This window comes from Sinohyriopsis cumingii, chromosome 18 (assembly GCF_028554795.1).
Source record: "Sinohyriopsis cumingii isolate HCF-2022 chromosome 18, ASM2855479v2, whole genome shotgun sequence".
Lineage (NCBI taxonomy): Eukaryota > Metazoa > Mollusca > Bivalvia > Unionida > Unionidae > Sinohyriopsis > Sinohyriopsis cumingii.
The window spans coordinates 38,738,838-38,762,097 of NC_142978.1; the positions used below are offsets into that span (position 1 = coordinate 38,738,838).

The 23,260-nt window shown below is 35.9% G+C and overlaps 1 protein-coding gene across 2 annotated transcripts in view; it reads right to left on the reverse strand.

Moving 5' to 3' along the window:
• Positions 1 to 1,300: 1,300 nt before the first annotated feature.
• The window catches only part of LOC149776438 (actin-related protein 3), a 37,139-nt gene continuing 15,179 nt past the window's right edge, over positions 1,301 to 23,260 (reverse strand). For both annotated transcript variants that reach the window (XM_089940851.1, XM_089940850.1), the window contains exons 6-11: positions 23,047 to 23,190; positions 18,201 to 18,374; positions 16,453 to 16,545; positions 12,838 to 12,963; positions 10,414 to 10,497; positions 1,301 to 7,356 (exon numbers count right to left, since the gene is read on the reverse strand). In XM_089940851.1, the coding sequence (XP_089796977.1) occupies positions 7,261 to 7,356; positions 10,414 to 10,497; positions 12,838 to 12,963; positions 16,453 to 16,545; positions 18,201 to 18,374; positions 23,047 to 23,190 (717 nt within the window). In that variant the 3' untranslated portion in view covers positions 1,301 to 7,260. The remainder of the gene's footprint in view (positions 7,357 to 10,413; positions 10,498 to 12,837; positions 12,964 to 16,452; positions 16,546 to 18,200; positions 18,375 to 23,046; positions 23,191 to 23,260) is intronic.

Consider the following 23,260-nt stretch of genomic DNA (forward strand, 5'->3'; position numbering starts at 1 on the left):
CCAATAAGCCTTTTTGTGGTTGCATTTGCCAACATCTTGCGGAATGCTTAAAGGCCAACTTAAAAGTACAACAAATTTGTATGGGGTAATACCTACGCTAATATAGATACCCACAAGGGGTTAAAAGTTATACAAACAACACTTAGCTTGCAGATGCACAGAAACCTTCAAAATAGCTAAATGGGGTATACATGTAAAAAATACAAGGACTTGGGGGAATGTCCAATGCAGAACGCAGATGGCTTGAAGGGGAAGGAAAATATGCAAAAGACACTAGAAATAACGAAAATCTTAATGTGCCTGGAGACATTTGTCAACCACATAAGCAAAAACGACAGACAGGACTCGGGTATCAGACTGGGTCTATGCTTAATTTTGTTCTAGACCTTCATAACTAACTGGAGGATGGAATTCACCTTATACATGTACTGTTGACTTGTACCAGGAAATTAAAGCAATATAGTAACAGCAGGTAATGTATCACTGCTATCTAAACATTTTTCTTTGGGGTAAAATGACTTGAAATTTTGACATTTTGACTCTAAAACTAAACTAGTTGCAGAAACATCATTTTTTTCACATAAAAAATCTGTCAGTGACCTTGAACTTTGACCTCCAAATTGATAGGCTTTTTCCTTATATCAGGTACAAGTTACTCACAAATTTGGTCCTGGCACATGATGTAGAAAAGTTATTGTATGGAAAACATTTTTTTTATTCAGTGGCTGTGATGTTCAACCTTTCAAAACCATGAATACCATTTAAAACAGACTTCAACACGTTGGATATTATTAGGTGTAATGTGTGGATGTGCAGGATGGTTTTACAATTTTGACACAGCCCCTTGGAATGGCCTTGTTTTGCAAAAAATATAAATAACTCACAAAACTGGAGACTACCAACATTTCAGAAAATTACTATCTCTGACACCAATTCAAGTGTCAACATGTCAGACTGGAGGGTGGTTTTTCATGTGACCCCTGGGTCATGACTTAAAAACTACAGAGTTCCCACCTTATTAATTACTATACTTTTACACATTTTTGAGCAACAGCAAGCATTAAAAGACAAACTAACATATACAGTTGACTTTGGCTCTTTGTTAGCCCTAGTGATCTTACCATAGGGACAGCAATTGTGGTGGGGGGGGGGAGGTAGAGAGAAAAATGTGGGTGTGCAAGTGATGTGTATTTTAAAAATGCCCATGTTCACAAATGAATAAATGTTATTAGGTTTAAACATGCGATCTGCTGATTCACAGTCCTGCACATTACCTACAAAAAATAAAGAAAAGAAACGCTTTGTTTCCCATTTTTATTAGTCATTTATATAGTCACTGTAAATTTTTTCTTCAATCGTTACAATATTATTTTGACCTGATTTACTGTAAGCACAGACCTTGTTACATATACAAGTACAGTTTTCTGTTTTCCATTCAAAATTGTATGTAACAATTTCAAATTTAACCTGTAATTAAAAATAGGTATTTATTTCATGTTTAACCTGTAATTAGAATGAAATTATATTAAATATACATTTGTCCAAAGTATTCATATTTTTGAGACATGTACTGTTATAGTAACTAATACAATGTAAGATAATTTATGGTACAAAAAAGCAGTTCATTTGGAATGAGGTAAAGTTGCTTTGTTTACCTGGATATCAAACAGACCTAACTGTCAGTGCTATAGACCAATGTTTAAAAAGAAAAACTACCTGCATTTAACACTGGATTTGTACATAAAACCTGTACCTAAATTCATGTGCTTAGCTGAATAAGCTGTACCCTTTGGAATCTATTAACCATTTGACACCTGATTTCAACAATGCTGATGTTCTTGCAAATGTGATCCATCTCTGTCTAGTGACTTCACACATGGAGACTGATTCTGTATGGTAATTAATATTCTGTCACTATGGACAATGGGGTTTTTTTTCTATGGTTTTTAGGGCGCAGACTGGTTTCCTGTACATGCAACATCTGTTGGCATTTTGAAAATGTTTGTTCTACATCGAAAAGTATTCAAATTCATGTTTTGTAAAGCATTTTATTTCTTAAGTTCAAGAGACTACATTTGACCCAGTGCATCACATGGCCTCTAAACACCAAATCATATTTATTTAACTCTATTTGACTTCATGATCTCACTAAAGAAGCTGCAACTGGCAACCAAACCGATCCACTGAGCAAGTGAGAATAACAGGAAATTTTTCAGATTACAAACAACCCGCTTTTTAAATATCTTCAAAACAGTATACAAGCAGCAGACATCTTATTAAAGTTACCATGGTTACCAAAATGGTTCAGTGTCAAGGACTGCAAACAAAATTATATGTTCATACCAAAAGCTATGAAGAGAGACCAGAAAAATACAATACATTTACCATGACTTTTTTGAGACTGCCATTATAAAGAATATGTAATTTTACTATCTAACCTATGAAGCTGTCACTGCATCCCTATTAACACAGGACTAAACACTTCTAGTCACCTTAACCTTTAAACCACCCAAGTCTGCTTATAATATGTAACATAGAAAAAAAAAATACATGTATGGCTGCAGAAAACATAGCCTTTTCATAAAGCTCATAACAATTACATGTAATTGCAAAAACTAAACAATTTACAAGTGATCTTGACTTTTAATGCCTAGATCAAGAATCCCCAACAATGCATGGTGTACAATGGTGAATCTGGTTAAAAATCTAATGCCTATATAGAGATACATGATACAAATGCCCCCCCCCCATGGGAAATGTTGACCATTGATGTTTTGACTTCTACACCATATCCGTATTTATATACCAAGGTGAAACAGTTTTACTATGTCTGTACATATCTCCATGACAACAAAAGTACTATCATGACCAAAAATCTTAACCATTAATCACCAACCAAAAATTTAAATAAGTACTCCATATGACCTTGACCTTCCAGTCAATTGACCTTTAATTTCTAGGGACAGCCTTCCCCTCTCATGCATTTGCTGGCAAAGTCTGATGATGCTCCCCTGAATAAAACAAAAGATATTGCCCTAAAAATAAGTTTATGCTGGACAGACTAAAAGATAAATGAACTGCTATAAAGGTCCCTAAGTTTTGTCCCACCTGCAATGAATGTCACAAAAGGGAAGACAATAAGGTCCTGGCTAATAAGCTGTGAGAAAATATTTCTTCATAAAGAAGGAAAGAGTCCAGTGCCCTGGTACGTTACTTCTCACATCTTCTACCCTCACAATTGAAAGGACAAATGTAGAAGGCACAAATAACTTGTAGCTCCTTGCATAAAATGCACATTATCTTGAATAAATGGCTTTAAAATAGTCTCAATATACACCTAGGATACTTACCCTTTCATTTTTACCTGTATCTGAGCTATATAAAACAGATTCAAGCTGTTGTGTATGATAGATGTTACAATTAGGAAGAAGCGTGACAACCATGAAGACTGCATAAACACCATTTTGGAACTCAACTCAGCATTTAGAAATGTACATTTTTCAAGTACTTTTGTCACCCTTAGACCACTAGTCAGTGCATGGTGCTTCCTGAATGTCCAAACATAAAAAACATGGTAAAGTCTCTTATGAGGGAGATTTACAATAGAGTATTTAAGATAATATTTGCATTACAAATGAAACACAAGTAAATGATGCCAGGTTGATGATGATATTGCACCTTTAGAATGTCAACTCATGCAATGTATTAAAACTTGAAGAGTTTAGGGGCAGCCCCAAAACTCATCATGCACTCTTAAGAGTACAGGGTTCCAGCTAGGGAGGGCAGACTCCAGAGTCCTCTTACACTAGGGAAGGAACCACCATGGTGTATGTAAATAAGGGATACATTAATACTAGAAACCAGTATGACAAGAATTTAAAACAATTTAGAGAACTGGAAAATTCTATCTATGATTATAATTAGCCAAGCATATTGTCTATTGTTGTAAAGCTGACCTTTTACATCCGATTTATTATAATGTGCAGTGGCCCCTCACTATAATACACCTTAGTTTATCGAGGATTTGGTCAAGGATTCCATGAAAAACTTTACTTTTGATTATTATATACCTCAGTATATGGTGAACTCTACTACATAACTGTACACTTTATGGCTCCACTAAATGGCTTTATTGTGAGGGATTAGTGTATCAGTATAGACCAAGATATGTTCTTTATTGTGAGGGACCAGTATATCAGAATAAACAAAGATATGTCATGGCATAATGCAATGTTCATTAATAATAATAATAAACAGTGAAGACCCCAATCTGCTACCCTGAACAGTGTTATGACGAGGGATCAATGTAAATGTGTATCGACACATCGAAATATGGCATAATACACTGTTTGCTTGCATTAAACCCTGATATGCTTCCCTGAACATCACTTTAGCAAGGGACCAAATGGACCAATGGACCCATGAAGCAGCATAGTTGTTTCCTTGGTCGGTTGGTTTAAAATGCACTTTGAAAACATGAATGGCTACATCACACCAGGGAAATGGGAACAAAATGACATCTTCAAGGACACAATGTAGCTGCCCCTGGCTGGCCAGGGTAAGTATCAGCATACACCCAGATCTGATATGGCATAATGCACTATTCACTAATAATTCTAAGCATAATGTACAGTGCTGATCCCCAAAACAGAATGTACAGTGCTGTTCCTATAAGCATCATAGAACAGCAATACAATGGGGAAGCAATAAGCATCAGGACAGACTTAGATCTGTCATGATATCAAACACTGTTCAATCTTAATTCTAAGAATAATGAACAGTGAAAATCATGTTCTTATGGTGCTTTATGCCAAGACAGGTTCTTGGTCTTCACTGTTTGCAGATGGGTGCACACTGCTCTTCAACCAAATTAGGTACTGTTTTAAGATGAAACAAAACCGAAACAATTTAACAGAGGTAAATTTAAACCTAACAAATTGCCAGAAATGAGATACCCACATTTACTCATTAGTACAGTACATCCTATTAAAAGTCCTTATCATCCTATGAAAATGTTATCCCTGTTTTAAAGAGACATTTTTTGAATGGTAGTTAAACTTTAAAACAATTTGAATAAATAATAAAGTTATTTCATACAAACTGTAGACATATTGTACAGTAAGTACAAACTGCTCAGGTTTATAACCATAAGGGCAGACAATATAAGCAAAACAGATGTCATTGAATAATGCATAAGACATTACCTGGGACAATACCAGCATAAGCCAATTAGAATATAAAATAAACAACAATAGGATAGGTGAAGTTTGGGGATTCATCAATTCCCTAAATCAATAGCAACTTTTATCTTATGCTTTGAAAGGGACATGATTTGCAATAGATTTATGAAAACAAGTTGTATTATTAGCTTGCAAAACAAAATATTATACAGGTAATTGGAAAAACAAAGTCAGCCTATTTCTTTTTCAGTCATGGGTATCCCAATTATTTTATGTTCAAGAATACATGCATATATTTAACAGAAACCTTTAAATGTTAGAATTTTTTCATAAAAAAGAATTCCTCTCACTTATTTTCTAAACCTCGACATGTTATAGTGATGCTGTGCCATTTGATAATGAGTGGAAGGCACTAAATGTAATGGTACATAAGCAAAAATATTGCATAAAAGCCAAATGCCCAAGAAGTTGACAAAAAGTTTAAGGTCCGTAATTTACTTTTTAAGGAAATTTCTTCCAGTGCTGTTGACTACATACATTATAAAACAATTGTTTCAAGTTTTGTATTTTCATCCATATTTGATGCTAATCAACAGCATTTTACCAACACTGAATTACCTCTATGAAAAGACTTCTTTCAAAGTCTGTCGGAGTTTCATAGGCATTTTTTTGTTTAGAAACAGCTGCGTCTGCTAATAATCCTGAAGGTGGATCACCATCATTTCCATAAACGTGAAACGTCTTTGAGCCAGGATGCCTTCTGTCAAACTCGGTAAAATTCTTTCAAGTAGCCTTTTAGAAGTTATTTAAAAGTATTTTTGTTTTTAGTAGCAGCTGTCATATTAGATGCAGATTGGCATCATTTTTACAAAATTAAAAACCCTTCCTGCCAATATTGTTCTGTCCAATTTGGTCAAATTCGGTGTAGTTTTTCAGAACCAGTTAAGAAACTTCTATTTTAAGTAATGGCAGCCATATTTGAATGCAAAAATTAGCATCATTTCTATAAACTTGAAAGAGCTCAATGCCAAAATGTTTTGTCAAATTTCTGTATAGCAGTTTGTGTGCAGAAAAAAAAAGCAGTATAAAAATTTCTATTTAGTAACAGCAACCATTTCTGATTGTAGATTAGCCTCATTTTGTATAAACACACCAACAATCTATCCCAGGATGCTTTCTGTCAAATCTGGTCCAATTAAGTGGATTTTTTTTAAAGAAGTAATTTAAAAGTTGATCTGTTTTTAGTAAAGGTGGCCATATTTGATGGCTGAAGTCATCATCTGAACCAGACTGTAAGACTTGACTTTATGTCAAACACTGTAAAATTATGAAGAGCAGTTTGAAGAAGTTGTTGAAAGGTTTTTCTATTTTTAGCAAAGGTGGCCATACTGAATAATGCATCAGCATCCATCTCAAAGGGACCTGATGACTGCATGCTCTGTTTTTATTTGCAGACCAGTCAAGCATTTTTTCATAAGTTGTAAATTGCGAATAGATGATGGATGAAGGATCCATTATGGCTAGGTGAGTCAAAATTGACTCCTCAATGAACTTCACGTAAAGAAATTTGGAGATAAAAATTACTGTCATCTACCTGTCTTATCAGTATTAAGTACATTTCATATATATATATATATATATAGAGATATACACACAGTTCGATGGATTTGACCACAGATTATATATATCAATACACAGATATTGATGCCATTTCATCTCATACTTCTTTCAGCTGATGGTATAAGAAAGCTATTAGCTACATATCGTACACTGACAAGTATATAAAAATACAGATTTAGATATATTTCCCCCCCTTAGTCTACTTGTTTTCATGTAAAAGTAGCAAAATCTGTCAAGAAGCTTGCTTTATTAGTATACACATACACATGTAACCCTATCACATCACCATCATCATTACCATCATCATCAATATCAATGAACAATCTTTTCTCATTTGCAGAAGCTTGCATATCTTTTTCCCTCTACTCGACAAGAAAATGTGTGCACCAAATGTCCAGCATGTCTATTAGAGAAATATATAAAATGGAATTGTATAGTGTCTAGATGAAACATGGTGGCTCTATGACATTGTTCCAAACACAGGGTTGTGACGACATATACTAGGTCCATGTTCATCATAGTCTGCTTTTGTATGACATACTTGGTAAAATTCAGGCTGGAATGAAAAATAAATAAGGCTCAAAACAAATGCACCAACTACCATTAAGGTGACTACAGTCAAAAAAAAAACAAAAAAACTAAACTTCATAGATATCTTATTTTAAAACCCTGTATACAGAAATTACTCTAAAATGAAATATCACCTTTCACCTCCAAGACAAGTCACTTTCAAAATTTTTAGACTAGCACCATTTTAATTCTAAATCGAGCAGACATCATTAAAAATCTTTTGGTGAAAATCCCATGTCAATATGACTATCCATGCAGGAGAAGTTGTAATGAAGTATCCAAGATGGGAATCATGGCAGCCATATCAAATGTAAGATTGGCACAAATTTTGTTTAGGACGAACTATATATTGCAAGTCTTTCGGTAAAAATTCCATTTCAATATGAGTATCAATTCAGGTGGAGTAGCGATAACAAGACTTTCAAGATGGTCACCATAGTGGACATAATGTATGTCAGTTTGGCATTATTTTCATTCAGAACCAACTAGACACAGTAAGAAGTCTTCTAGTGAAGGCATATTGACCTTACTAGATGTCAGATCAGCACTATTTTCATTTTGGTGTCCACTATAATCACTATATTGGATGCCAGATCAGCACTATTTTCATTTTGGTGTCCACTATAATCACTATATTGGATGCCAGATTAGTACTATTTTCATTTTGGTGTCCACCATAGTCACTATATTGGATGCCAGATCAGCACTATTTTCATTTTTGGTGTCCACCATAGTCACTATATTGGATGCCAGATCAGCACTATTTTCATTTTGGTGTCCACCATAGTCACTATATTGGATGCCAGATCAGCACTATTTTCATTTTTGGTGTCCACCATAGTCAATATATTGGATGCCAGATTAGTACTATTTTCATTTTGGTGTCCACCATAGTCACTATATTGGATGCCAGATCAGCACTATTTTCATTTTTGGTGTCCACCATAGTCAATATATTGGATGCCAGATTAGTACTATTTTCATTTTGGTGTCCACCATAGTCACTATATTGGATGCCAGATCAGCACTATTTTCATTTTTGGTGTCCACTATAATCACTATATTGGATGCCAGATTAGTACTATTTTCATTTTGGTGTCCACCATAGTCACTATATTGGATGCCAGATCAGCACTATTTTCATTTTTGGTGTCCACTATAATCACTATATTGGATGCCAGATCAGCACTATTTTCATTTTTGGTGTCCACTATAATCACTATATTGGATGCCAGATCAGCACTATTTTCATTTTTGGTGTCCACTATAATCACTATATTGGATGCCAGATCAGCACTATTTTCATTTTTGGTGTCCACTATAATCACTATATTGGATGCCAGATCAGCACTATTTTCATTTTTGGTGTCCACTATAATCACTATATTGGATGCCAGATTAGTACTATTTTCATTTTGGTGTCCACCATAGTCACTATATTGGATGCCAGATCAGCACTATTTTCATTTTGGTGTCCACCATAGTCACTATATTGGATGCCAGATTAGCACTATTTTCATTCTGGTGTCCACCATAGTCAATATATTGGATGCCAGATCAGCACTATTTTCATTTTGGTGTCCACCATAGTCACTATATTGGATGCCAGATCAGCACTATTTTCATTTTGGTGTCCACCATAGTCACTATATTGGATGCCAGATTAGCACTATTTTCATTTTGGTGTCCACCATAGTCAATATATTGGATGCCAGATCAGCACTATTTTCATTTTGGTGTCCGCCATAGTCACTATATTGGATGCCAGATCAGCACTATTTTCATTTTGGTGTCCACCATAGTCAATATATTGGATGCCAGATTAGCACTATTTTCATTCTGGTGTCCACCATAGTCACTATATTGGATGCCAGATCAGCACTATTTTCATTTTGGTGTCCACCATAGTCACTATATTGGATGCCAGATCAGCACTATTTTCATTTTGGTGTCCACCATAGTCAATATATTGGATGCCAGATCAGCACTATTTTCATTTTGGTGTCCACCATAGTCAATATATTGGATGCCAGATCAGCACTATTTTCATTTTGGTGTCCACCATAGTCAATATATTGGATGCCAGATCAGCACTATTTTCATTTTGGTGGCCACCATAGTCACTATATTGGATGTCAGATCAGCATTATTTTCATTTAGTACCAACTAGACACCAGGATAAGTCTTCTGGTGAAAACCTATGACAATGTGACTTTCTGTTTTAGAGGATAATCAACAGAAAGATTTCCATGATGGCATCTATGGTGGACATACCGGATGTCCATAAAAAGTATTTTCATTAAGGACTAACTAAATATCGTAGGACTAACTGAATATCGTAAGCCTATTTGAGTGAAAACCCTATGTCAATATGTCCAACCATCTAAGAGTGGCAATAACAAAATTTTCAAGATCAGCACAATTTTCATTTAGGTCCAAGTAGACATAATAACTAAGTCTCCTGGTGAAAACCTGATGTCAAAATGACTTTGCATTCAGAAGGAGCAAAAATAACTAGATTGTCATGCTGGATGCCTTGGCAGACATATTGGATATCACATCATCACTTTTTTCATTAGGACCAACTAAACATACAAAAGTCATTTAGTGAAAATTCCATGCAGATATCATGATCTATTCAGCTTTACCACAATTTATGCGAAAATGTTTGCTGTCCAAAAGACATTCTTTTCATTTAGGACCAACTAGACCCTGGAGGAAAGTGTGTTTGTAAAGTTTCATGGCAATCCTCCTGCTAGTTTCAGATGAGTAGAAATAACAAACTTGTGCTATAGGATTAATGATCAATGACCAACAGGCCATCCCTTATGATTATTTGATCCATGACCAGTCAAGCTAACAACTGTATTTTATATTAGTCATTTCACAGGTCTCCATTGGTCAAATCTGCTTTCGTCGAGTTGTTTAGGCACTCACTATTGTCTCAGGTGAATAAAACCAGACTTTGGGCCATTAAAACTGACCTTGGACCTATATAGAACATCAATAGGAAAACAAAAATTCATAACAAAATAAAACTTACCGTTGATGCCAGCATGCTGCCTCCAAACCATACTGCATATCTTTGCATGTGATGCGTGACCACCTGCACATCTATAGGCTTGGGCTGTGCAAAAAGAAAAGTAATGCAGTCAATTCACTTATACTGTATCTGTAACAACAGAATATTTATCATGAAGTCGGTAAGCAAAGTCTCCTCAATACTGTGGCTTGAGACCAAGGAAAACTCACTTAACTACAGTGACAATGAATTAACAGTTATCCAATATGATACACTTCAAATCAGTTCTTCATATCATCAATATTTGAATCCATTATACAAATCTGAAAGATAATGCCCCAAGTGGGCCTGATATTGCTCACGTGGCTGATATCTGCCCATTAGCCAAATGGAATACCACTAGACCTAGAAACTTGGGTCAGTTGGAAGCCTTCTGTAGAAATTTCTTCCAATTCTATTGATTGCATATAATGTGAAAAATAATGTTTTAAAGTTACTGACAAACTTCTTCAACCTTTTGTTACGGCGTATCAGGACTTTATTTATAGACCTTACTGCTCTCTTTAAATTTTTAAAAAATCTGTTGAGCAGTTTTTTTTATTATAAAAAGTCCTTTTAAAATGGGGTTTTGCTACTGTACCATAATAACATAATTAGCACAAATCTGAAAATCCATTAAGGTAGAATGTATTTGATAAAATTTTGTCTATTGGCTTTTTTATGTGTGTTTTAGATTTTAATGTAGCTTTACAAATTTTAGTCATGCCACTACAATGTCCGCAGCTTGACAGTTTATAGTGATATCTAGCACTGGGGCATCATGCCGCAGACATGTAGCATGATGTCCTACCCAATCATATTATCCTGACACCAGGCCGACACGTACTAACACTAACCTCTTAACGCTGAGTGCCAAGTGAGGCAGTTGCTATAACCATTTTTAAAAGTCATTAGTATGACTCAGCTGGTGTTCAAACTTGTGACCTCCCACATCTGAGGCAGTCACTTGAACCACTTAGGCCACCAGAGCAGCATTTATCAACTGCTGTCATATTTGACAATGGATCAACATTTGTACAAACCTGAAAGGCCTTCATGCCAGGGTTCTTTAAGTTTAATTTAAACAAATTCTCCACAGAAGTTTTTGAAAAGGCATTTAAAGATTTTGCTACTTCTAGTAACAGTGGCCATTAATCTGGTGGTGGATTGACAATATTTAACGACCTTTATGCTTGGAGGCCTTCGTCAAATTTTGTTAACATCTGTGAGATGAGTAGATGACATTGACATTTTTGAATCCTGGATGCATCTGCCTGTAGTAGGAGTTGGGGTGGGTGGGTGATAGGTCAGAAGCTCACATTTCCTTGTTTTCTGATTGCTATCTACACTCCTGATCAGATAATGCATTATGAAAAGTACAAGTCATAATGACCATGTAGGTGTCCTGTACTGACTATTTCTGCAACAAGTGTCATTTTTGAGAAACTGATTATGTGTCTTACATGGTAATTATTCACCATCATTTGCTCCTTTCTGCTCCTCAAAATCCCTTGAAAGATCATTATAATAATAGCTCAGAGAAATCAACAAATAAATCTTGTGCTGAAAAATGGTGTTAAACTCTACAACAACAACAAACATCTCTCCCACCATGACACACTCAAGTGATATTCAAGAAATGATATTCAATAAACGTAACTGCTGCCTTTTCTACTTTATCTCAACATTCTGAATATTCCTTTTTAAACTTGTGAGCTGATTGTTCAAACTTCGTAAGAGGAATACTGTTTCTTTGTCTCCATCATGTTTTCTTTCACTGGACACCCATTTTACAAAATACTATATAAACAACTGCTTGATCATGCAAGCATTTTGCACGAAAAACATATGAACAATTTAAAATGTCTGTGGTACTACTGTAAATTTAGACTGGTTTCCTGAATAGTTGACTGAATCTCACATGAAAGCCAAATCTAGATCAACAAGCACAAACCTGAATTTGACTGTAACAATCATATTTTCCGAATTTTTTCTATTACTTTTCAATTCCATAATTTAGAGGTAATTTTAGTAAGACTTATGGTCGATTCATATGGGTTGGCAGGTTTGCTTTAGCTGGGGGTAAAATTTAGTTTTCATGCGCACAATGAATTCTGAGGATGACAAGATGACAGCATGAGCATGACATGTTCATCCTTGTAATATCAAAATAATAGAGAATGATCCATGTTTTACAACGATTAATATACAGCAGCAAAGATTTTCCACCATGGGCTGGGAAGTAAGATTGGGGCTAGAGTAAAAAATGGAAAGGCTCATATTTGTAACGACTTCCATCTCTATATTCTTTTAGATAATTAAAGTTTGAACAAAGACATCGTAAACTATAGGTCCTAGCAGTGCAAGGCAACTTTTAGCAGCATCATGCTGAGAAGAGTTACATACCTTGAGTTGCCCTCCACTCAACTCTTCACTGATTTTCAATCTCTGATCTACCATTCGCTTCACATCCCTCTGCAATTTCCTGCCAAAGTCTTTGAACATGGTTGAACCTCCAGACAGCACAATGTTCTGAAACAGACACATTTCATATAGAAATTAGTTTTCTACAAATTTCCCTTCGGCATGCAAGCACATACTCATATAAATAAAAAATAAAATCGGAGCAAAATGACTGAAACCCTTATGTGCACCAGTGAGTTATCCCAAAGCCATCATTGCTGTGGTTTCTTACGGAAATTAAAATAAAAAAGCCCTTAAGTGATATATAAAGCATGTACGTATCTTTACATGCAAACTTCAGGAGTGGACTACGTTAGGGTCGGGATACTACATTTCTGCCAGCCAAGATTCTGATATGTTAACCATATCTACACCTCTGCGAACTGAGCAGATATTACTGTGCTTCAGGTCTGTGAATTTCACTGGATGTTGCAGCAAGCCACCACATCAAATCAAAATTAAGTTGTTCAAATTTGAACATTGTTCCTATATGATCGAGGCAAGGGGAGCACACAACCATAATGGACTCATAAATAAACAATTTTCCACTGCCAGTCCATGTTTGTACAAATGCCTTTCACTCAAATACACCTGTAATGGCTTCTATCTTGTATTTAGTCATACTTTTGATGTTAAACTTACAGAGTATCCTTCTGAAGTAAATTGCCTCCATTTTCAGCTGATGTACAATGCACTGCAGTTACATGCTGTTTTTAGTTGGCATTACATGCTTAAAAAAAATCCAACAGATGTCCCTAGAACAAAGCACTAAAATATCGTCTTGATCTGCCAAAGTATAGATAGGTTAACATATCAGAACCTTGGCTAGCAAAGATGGGGATCCTAAGGAAAAATTTTTGTTCGCATTTTTAAATTTTGTTCTAATTTACTGTAAAAGCAATACCTATGCCCTGAAATGTGCAAAACCTTGTTAAAAAAAAACATTATCACATAAATCAATGCACTCAACTGCCACTGAATTTAAGAATGTACAGATTTGTTTTTGTCAGATTTTTTATGATAATTGGCCAAGTGCCCTAGTAAACAGTGTTGCTTACATATGATTAAATCCAATTAATTGAAACAAAGCATAAACTCCGAGCATATCTCTGCCTTGAGACACTTAAGTGTTTTCTTGGTATGTCCTTTGGAAAGGCATTTAGCTCCCACATCCTTGCAGCAATAATCTGTTAAAACAAAACCCAATAAACAGGAAATTCTTCTGCAAAAATCTCCCAGCCGAAACCTGTGGGTTTGATCAGGTAAACCCTCAAATTCACTTAAAATGGAAAATAATACTTTTAATAACAGAAAACATACATTTATTTCTACTTAAGTGATAAGGTTCGTCATGGCTTGAATGATGCAAGGGCAAATTCCAAGGTTCTCCCATTTATGTCATGTTGGGAAAAGTGACTTCTACTTTTTTTGAAACCTACGCTGGTGTTTGATAGTAAAGTGATTAGGCCTGGTCACATTAGTTTGTAGTCTTTTTCAATTAGACCTCTTGCAAGACAAGAAGGTATTCATAATGATAATCCAAAACTGGTCAGTTTTGGCGGACAAATAACCAGAGATATGACATGAAAAGATTCTCCTGAAAATAACGTTCAACAACATTTCAACAATCAATGTTGTACAAGCAAGTGTAGACTGCTATTCCTTAACTTTTGAATGAAAAAAAAAATCATTTAGTTTCCACAGCCCTAAGCTATTGCTTCTGTTGCTAGAACTATTAATGTCATAGTTTTATTGTTGCATCAATATGGTTATAAAGACATAATAAATAGTAAAAAGAGGGCAGATCATAATGGGCACACAGTATTTTTCAAGGATTCAATGAGAATGGTAGAGGATATTCTGACTGTAATGTAGTTATACCAAAGCACCTTCTGCTGGAAACAGATCTTATGGAAAGAAGGTAATTTACCCTATGCCTGTACAGCAAGAACTCACTGTGGCATGCGAGAGGTATGGATGAACAAGACTAATCAATCTAGGGAGAAAAAAAAATCATCTGTGGAGCTCTCAACAGAACTTCTGTTTAAAAAGCCATGGACTCGAGACTCCCAGAAATCAATAAATAAGGTGGAACTGCATAAAGGTGATTTACCACCAAAAAAGATGAAACCTAGAATTTTAATATTAATAACTGAGAGTGACATTTTAAACATTTGATCATGTGCCATAATCAAGGGTTAACTTAATGACCATCGGACATTTGAGCAATTCAAAATGAGCAGTTGTTGTCTACTTTAAGTTCATTTCCCTTGTAGCTGCTCAAATCCATCCCTCTGAGATAACCCAGTTTACATCCAGTAGCACCTATACAGCGACAGTGATAAAAGAAAAAAAAGTTTTACGCTGAAGCCTAAATTTTAACCATACGCAGGCTTCATCTAAAAAATTAATTTTTTTCTGTAATCATTTTCTGCCTTCCACAGCTTTTATACTTTTGAAGACAATATTTATATATCACCATACACAGACTGGCTCATAAAATAATCAGGTGCCTGTGAATACATAACAGTGCAATTAATTTGCTAATACTGTCTTAATTACCTCTCTTCCTAAATCTGGCCCCGAGTGGCTGAGTGGTCCCAGGTGCTTGTGGGTTCAAGCCTTGGGCTGGACTAACATGGATATGTCAGAAAACTTGCCAGTAGCTTCCTATGGGTTGGTGGTTCTTCCCAGGGTTTTCCTGGGTTCTTCCTCCAACAAATACGCTGGCTGCCATGAATAGCCTATCAATATGCTGAAAATGGTGTTAAACCCATAAAAACAACAACTCTTCCTAAACCACTGGTGAAAATTTGCCAAACGTGGTATCATATATGCTCACTTGTAAAGTAAGCTGAGTCAAACTGCAAAAACCATAATGTTCTGGCAGATTAGGGTCTATGTTGTTTCTTCAACTGACCACTCCTAACAAAATGCATAGACTGAGATCTGCCAGTGTTGAGTGTGTGATTTGGATTTTTAACATAGCTTAAACGTTTTTCAGTCATATTGCTACAATGTCTGCAGTGTGGCAGTTTATAGTGATGTCTAGCACTGGGGCATCATGTCCCACCCAGTCACATTATCCTGACATCAGGTCGACCAGTCCTAACACTAACCTCTTAATGCTGAGTGCCAAGTGAGGCAGCTGCAAGTACCATTTTTTAAATAAGTCTTTGGTATTACTTGGCTGGGGTTCAAACATGCGACCTCCAGCATCCGAGGTGGATGTTCTAGCCACTAAGGCCACCGGAGTGATTACCAAGATCTGACAGCATGTTATGGGATAGCAGATCTGGATCTATGCAGTTAGCAGTTGGCTTTGACAAGAGTATATATGGTAGATACATAAATTACAATTACAGTGTGATTTCTGTCTGAATATTTTCTGGAATAACATACATGCAGTCCAAGCAATGAGAGTGTATAATATATGTAATGGATTTTGAGCTATAGTCCCTGGATTTAATCCTTGATTATGCCATATTATTTGAATTCTCTGTTCCCTTGGGTTTAGAATAATGCAGTTGTAAAGGCTGCAAAAGTTTTGGGGTTTACCTTATAGAGTCCTCTCCTGCAATCAATTGGGGAGTTCTGTATCACAGCATCAACTACATCGGATATTGGTGTTGTGAAGTCCGGGTTGGAGAACTGAAAAGAGTTAAAAAATACATTAGTAATTCACATGATATTAAGAAACAAAATTCAATGGTTGTAACTTTAGCACTACAGAAGAATACAAGTATGGTTGATTCTATTCAGAACTGAAATTATTCTGCATACAAAAATGCACTTTTTAGGTCTTCACTCATTCTTTAAGTTCAGTACAACAAGCAGAGCAGGACTATTATATCCTTAATTAATTAGCAACAAACTGCTGACAATGCATTTTACAAGTACATACACTAAATCATAAACATAGCCCAGGAAATAGTAACAACAAGACTGTCATGGCAGCCATCATGGCAATCATAGACATGTACCATTTTAATTCATGACCAATTAAATATCATCTTAATTCCACCCCCAAGTTGATATACAATCCATTTTGGAGTAAAGATAACAATATTTTCAAGATAGCCACATTGCTGGCCATATTGAGGGCTAGTCTTTTTCATTTGGAAAAGTAGACACCAGATGAACTCCTTCTGATGAAAACCCATGTCAAAATGATTTTTCCATTAAAAAGAGATTTTCAAGCTGGCCACTGTGGCAGTTATATTACACTCCAGATCAGCTCTAGTTTTATTTAGGACCATGTAGACATCTTAAGACTTTTTGTGAAAACCCCATATCAATATGACTTTCTATTCAGGAGTAGCGATAACAAGATTTTCTAGATGGTTACTGTCGTGGCCATACTGGACATCAGATTGGCACCATTTTCATTTAGGAGCAATGGGTTTTAAACTTCATTCGCAAGTGGATGAAATATCGGATTTTTCTTCACCGACAAAGAATCCAAAGCAAAGAAAAAGTAATTCATCAGATTTCATGCCTTGATATAACAGATAAATAAACTGGAGCTATCTGAACCTGGTTCAGGTAGTTCTCATGGTCCTGAAGGTGGCTCAGATCACACCAGGACTCCATCCGCATATTTCGTGAAGACTTAGGGACTGATATTCAGATCCAAAGGGTATGTCTTAAACCAGTATAATGTACATACCTGTGAAATTAATCAACCAACTCATGGAATAGGTTATCAGTTTACTCACAGGATGGCTTATCATTAACATTTTTTGCATCAAAGGAGACTGATTTATTTAGAACATCTAATTAACCGTATCATAATCATATGATAGTTTAGCACATATAATGAAAATATATAACCATTTACCCACTAATCACATAGAAATAAAATAATACCAATGTTAAAAATTTACCTTACAGTAATACAAGTTTTAAAAGCATTAGGAAAACTTCCACACACATACTGGATACAGTTTTACATCTACATAATCATTACTACCATCTGTGGCGATGCTGAATTCCTTTTATAATCTAAAACGTCTGGCTAGCACCAATATTTCCCAGAGAATGGATGATATTAGTTGTTTTGGTTATGGCAGATCCACACTTTCTTGCAATCTGATCATCTGAGAACATTTTTCAGACAAGTGTCCCGGCATGAACTCCATGTTCCACATACATCCTACCATCTTGTTTATGGCATGTCCATGAAAGTTTGCAAGGAAACTATTATTAGATATACATAATGTGTTCTTGGCATTTCAGAGAAACATTCGACACTTGTGTTGCAAAACTAATACATATCAAACACAACCTTTAAGCTTTGTATATACCTCAGGATGGAAGAAAATTTCAGGACCTAGAAATCTCTCATATCCCACATCTACTGTAAAAGGCTGCTTTGTAACAGTGTTTACTCCATCAAACTGCTTCATCCACTTCGAAGGATCTTGGTCATATTTTGCAAATTCTTTTGCAATGTCAGGACACACATAGCTGTATCGTTCCTGTAAGAAAAGATAATTAATTTTTGTATGAAATGATTCCAAATTTACCAAGAAAAAAAATACAACACTTCAACCTTAATTTAAGAATAATCACATAATTTGGATAAGAATGTAAAATATTTAACAAAGGTAAAGCCTTGCTGTACCGAGCTTCAGACTGATAATGCAAATACACTTCCCACATAATTTTTTCATTATGCAAACCTGTCTGTATGGTCTGGAGACCGCTTGGTGCAGAATGGAATCCCACTCATTAAGTTTCAAAGTAAAATCCCTATTTTAACAAAATAACCCAGCACTTTGATGTGTGTGAATTGGATTTTTCACGTAGCTTTAACAATTTTTAAATCATAGTGCTACGAAGTCTGCAGTGTGGCAGTTTATAGTGATGTCTAGCACCTAAGCATCGTGCCACAGACATATAACATCACATACAACCGAGTCACATTATACTGACAGCAGGCTGACCAGTCCTAACACTATCCTCTTAATGCTGAGTGCCTAGTGAGACCGCTGTTAGTACCATTTTTGTAAGACTTTGGTATGACTTGGCCAGGGTTAGAATCCACGAACTCTCGCTTCCGAGGTGGACATTCTAACCACTTGGCCACAGCTGCTGTGGTGAACATACTGGATGTCAACTTGGCGTCATTTTCATTTAGGACGATCAAGGCATTTTAAAAGTCTTCTGATGAAAACCCGATGTTGATATAACTTTCTATACTGGAGGAATGACAATAACATGATTTTAAAGATGGATGCTATGATGGCCATATTTGATATCAGAATGGCAATGTTTCTATTTAATATACACTAGACATCACAATACATGTATATATGACCAGTAAGGCCAGCCATCTAGGAAAAAGTGGTACAAATGTTTTTTTCCCTCTCCATATGGCCATTGTGGCAGTCATTTTAAAAGTCAGATTGGCACCATTTCTATTTACACCCAACTAAACATCATAAAAAGTCTTTCAGTGAAAACCCTATGTTGTTTACAAACATTCATTCAGGACAAATGGTGATAGACATTCAAGATGACCACCATGGCAAGCACATACATGCCAACCCCTGACGAGGAAAAAGTGTAATCCAAGTGGACAAAAAGAATCCAAGCAGAAGAGGAATCCATATATAACATGCTAAAAATTCAAGGAACAATGATTTTTTTTGCCCCTCTTGTCTTTTAACATCCTTTACTGCTTCAAGTTTTCATATGTTGCACTTTTAGCTTTAGAGAGCAACAGATTTTCATGTTTCATTTTAAAACACTTTGTACCAGCTTAGACCATAAATGTTTTGCACACCAGCTGAGCACAAAGTACTGGGTTACTGAGCCTGGATCTGATTTCGCTTTTATGTTTATTAACAATACTGAACAATCTCTCACAGTCAGCATTAGAATGGTCAAGAACCAATATTCCTTTCATAACCTGACAAAGAAGAGGAAATTTATATCTTCCAGTGATTGTGTCTTTTAGCTGGGAAATAAGGTGTCACTGCACACCAACTCTATCTGCATTAAGTATATTGTCAGGTAGAATCCCAACTTTATACTTCAAGAATTCTCCTTTCAAGGTAGACAAGGATGGTAATAGAAAGGGATATCTCTTGACAAAGAATCTAACACTTTTAAAGCTTTTTGACTGTCTCTCATTTACATCAGCAACTGATGCATTTAAAAGCACTTCATCTCCATAGGGGAATTTCTGGAGCATGTAATCACAGGCTGTAGCATAATAATCTCTAACATTATCATAAAACACCTTCACAGCTAGAGTAGAACTGTGTTCTATGAATTCTCTTGCTTCTGCACCAATAGCAAGATCTTCATTATCTTTCTATTAAGAACTTGGTAAAGAACACCTCTTCATTTATATCATTCATGTCCGCACTTTGGTTCTGCTGTAGATAAGAAGTTACCTTAGTATTGGAGTTCGTAAGACAAGCTAATTCGATGCATTTCTTTGTTTTCAAGTGTTTCTCCACATAAAATTTACCAACATGCCCAATATTAAAATCGTTTCCGCACAGACTGCAATGAGCATGATGCTGCCATAGAATATAGGGACTCATATTGTTGCTTAAAACTGACCTGTCATACATGTACTATATAGTCCATGTATGACAGGTCAATTTTAAGCAATGATACGAGCCCCTGTGCCCGAGAATGGAACGCTGTATTATGCCATTCATGTATTCATCTTTGAAGGATTCTGGGTTTTTGTGTGGTCTTTTTCTGATCCACCTGTGAAATTCTTTGAAAAAATATATGTGCTCTAGCACAAACATCGACCAGAATACGTCTGAAGACTTTTAGCGCCAAATAGTAAAATTATTTCCACACGGCCTGCAATAGATGTCACATGATGCTGCCCTCGTGTCCTCATCTTTGGAGGATTCTGTTATTTTTTGTTTTGTTTATTTTTGGCCATTTTCTAATCCATCTGTTAAATTATTTGAAAGGAAATATTTTTGCTCTTGTACACACATCAACTAAAATAAATTATACTTTTTAGCACCAAATACCTATAGACTGGTTCTGTACTAAATATAAATTAGATAAAAGAATCTGCGAATAAAGATAAAAAATTAGAAAACCAGTCTGTTCTCTCCTCACTAAGCCATACAGCTGCTATAAATAGAATACGAGGTCAAAAGTTTGAAAGTAGAACCAGCATGTTTCTGGGTAATAGGATAGTTGCTATAAATAGAAAATAATACTGTTGGAAAAGTGCATGGACAAGTGTACTCTTATACTGTAGTTACGCAGAAGCCGTCTTTTCTAAAATACAGTCTGTGGGATTAATGGAATGTTAATGTTGTTATTGTTGTTGTAGGGTTTAATGCCATTTTTCAGCACACGATAGGCTATACATGGCGGCCAGTATTAATGGGATGTTAATAAAAACGAGAAAACAAACAATTTTTTTTTTTTTTTGGGAAGGTGGATATACCGAAAAAGCATAATCCATATATGTTTACGCATAAGGCATAATTTAGTGTAAAAAGCGTAATGATTACACCAAAAGCGTAATGGTTGGCATGTATGCAAGCATACTTTGACCAACTAAGCATCATATGAAACTGTTTTGTAAAAATCCCCTTACGAGATGACGACCATCCATTCAGGAGGTTGTTGTTGTTGTAGGGTTTAACGCCATTTTTCAGCACACAATAGGCTATGCATGGTGGCCAGTATTAATGATGGAGGAAGAACCCGGGAAAACCCAGGGAAGAACCACTGACCCACCAGAAGCTACTGGCAAGCTTTCTCACATACCCACATTGGCCAAATCCTAGACTCAAACCCACGCAGACAGGTGTGAGATGGCAGTGATCAAAAACGAAGATTGCTTTAGACCATTTGGCCACTCAAAGGCCCCATTCAGGAGGTATAGTGATAACAATGCCTTCAAGATCACCACAGTAGTCATATTGGACACCAGGGAAACATCATTTTCATTTTGGACCATCTACAAATCATAAGAAGTCATCTGTTATTTTTCATTCAGGACTAGCAACAATACTATATTCAAGATATCAGACTGGGCACCATTTCATTTAGAACCAACTAGACATAAGACATCTTCTGGTGAAAACCCCATGTCAATATGGCCATCCATTCAGAAGGTATAGTTATAACAATATTTTCAAGATGGCCACTGAATTAGCCACAATGAATGTCTGAGCAACACCATCTCCATTTAGGACCAACCATTACATGCAAATAGCATTGAGGTGTGCCAACATTCTCTCCACTGTACATGTTGCAAATGCAAACAACTTCTCCTTACACCCATCACTCTCGTCACAAGTATGTTATATCTGTAGAGCACCATTGCTCCTGAAACACTTTATACCATGTTTTCTAAGGCTTAGGCAAAAAAGGTGTGTCCTACTGCACTTGTTTTAAAATTAGGGTAGGCAAGTGTTTTATTTTTTTACCATGGAGGGGTGCATAGGTCAGCAATGAGAAACAGGGACAGTCGGCCAACCAGACACACACATATTTTGTTCTTGCCTTATATACTGGTGTCCCTGTGGTAGAAGAAACTAGAGAATCTAGTGGATACAACTAACCTTGGATGGATAACCACATATGCTGATAAGATACTAGAAATCTGAATTCAACTTGCGACTTGAGAGGTCTCAAACTAAGCACTACAGCTGTGAAGAGAACCCATAACACAAAGCTGAGCTTGGATGGGGGAACAACACACCTTTACACCTGCAGGAACATGGAACTGCTTAAGTCTAAAGCATCTGCCTGAATTACGTGCTTAACAGAAGATCAACATACGGAAGGTTATTTCATGCAGAGGCAACTGGAATAAAGTAGTCTTCACCCGAGATGCATAATGGCTGCTCACTCAGACTGGTCTGCCCATGATTCGAACCCAAACTGCTCTGGTCAAAAGACTGTCATGCTAACCATGACTTTTTAGGTACAAAGCAAGTGTGTTAATGGTGTACTATTTTTGTGTGAAGGGAAATGTATCAAAAAGGTTGCAGATTTACTTTTTATGCTTTGGAATTACATTAGGTAGTGAAGTACTACATCCTGTTCTTTATGCAGCAATATGAAGTTTTTGAAATGTTTAGTGAATAAAGAGTTGGAAACAGTCATGCAAGAATGACATTTTCACTAACATGGTTTGATACTAACCTTTATTGCTTTTGCAGTTTCTAGTGATTGTTCTGGTGGTATTCCTACTTCTCGTTCTCGAAGAAGCTGCTGAATGAAATATGTGATATCTCTTCCGGCAATTGGGATATGTTTTATACAGCTACCAATCACATAACCTTCAGCCTGAAAAAGAAATAATGGGTTTTGGATCAATGTTTATTTGATATAAAAATGCAACAAGTTGAACATCAGG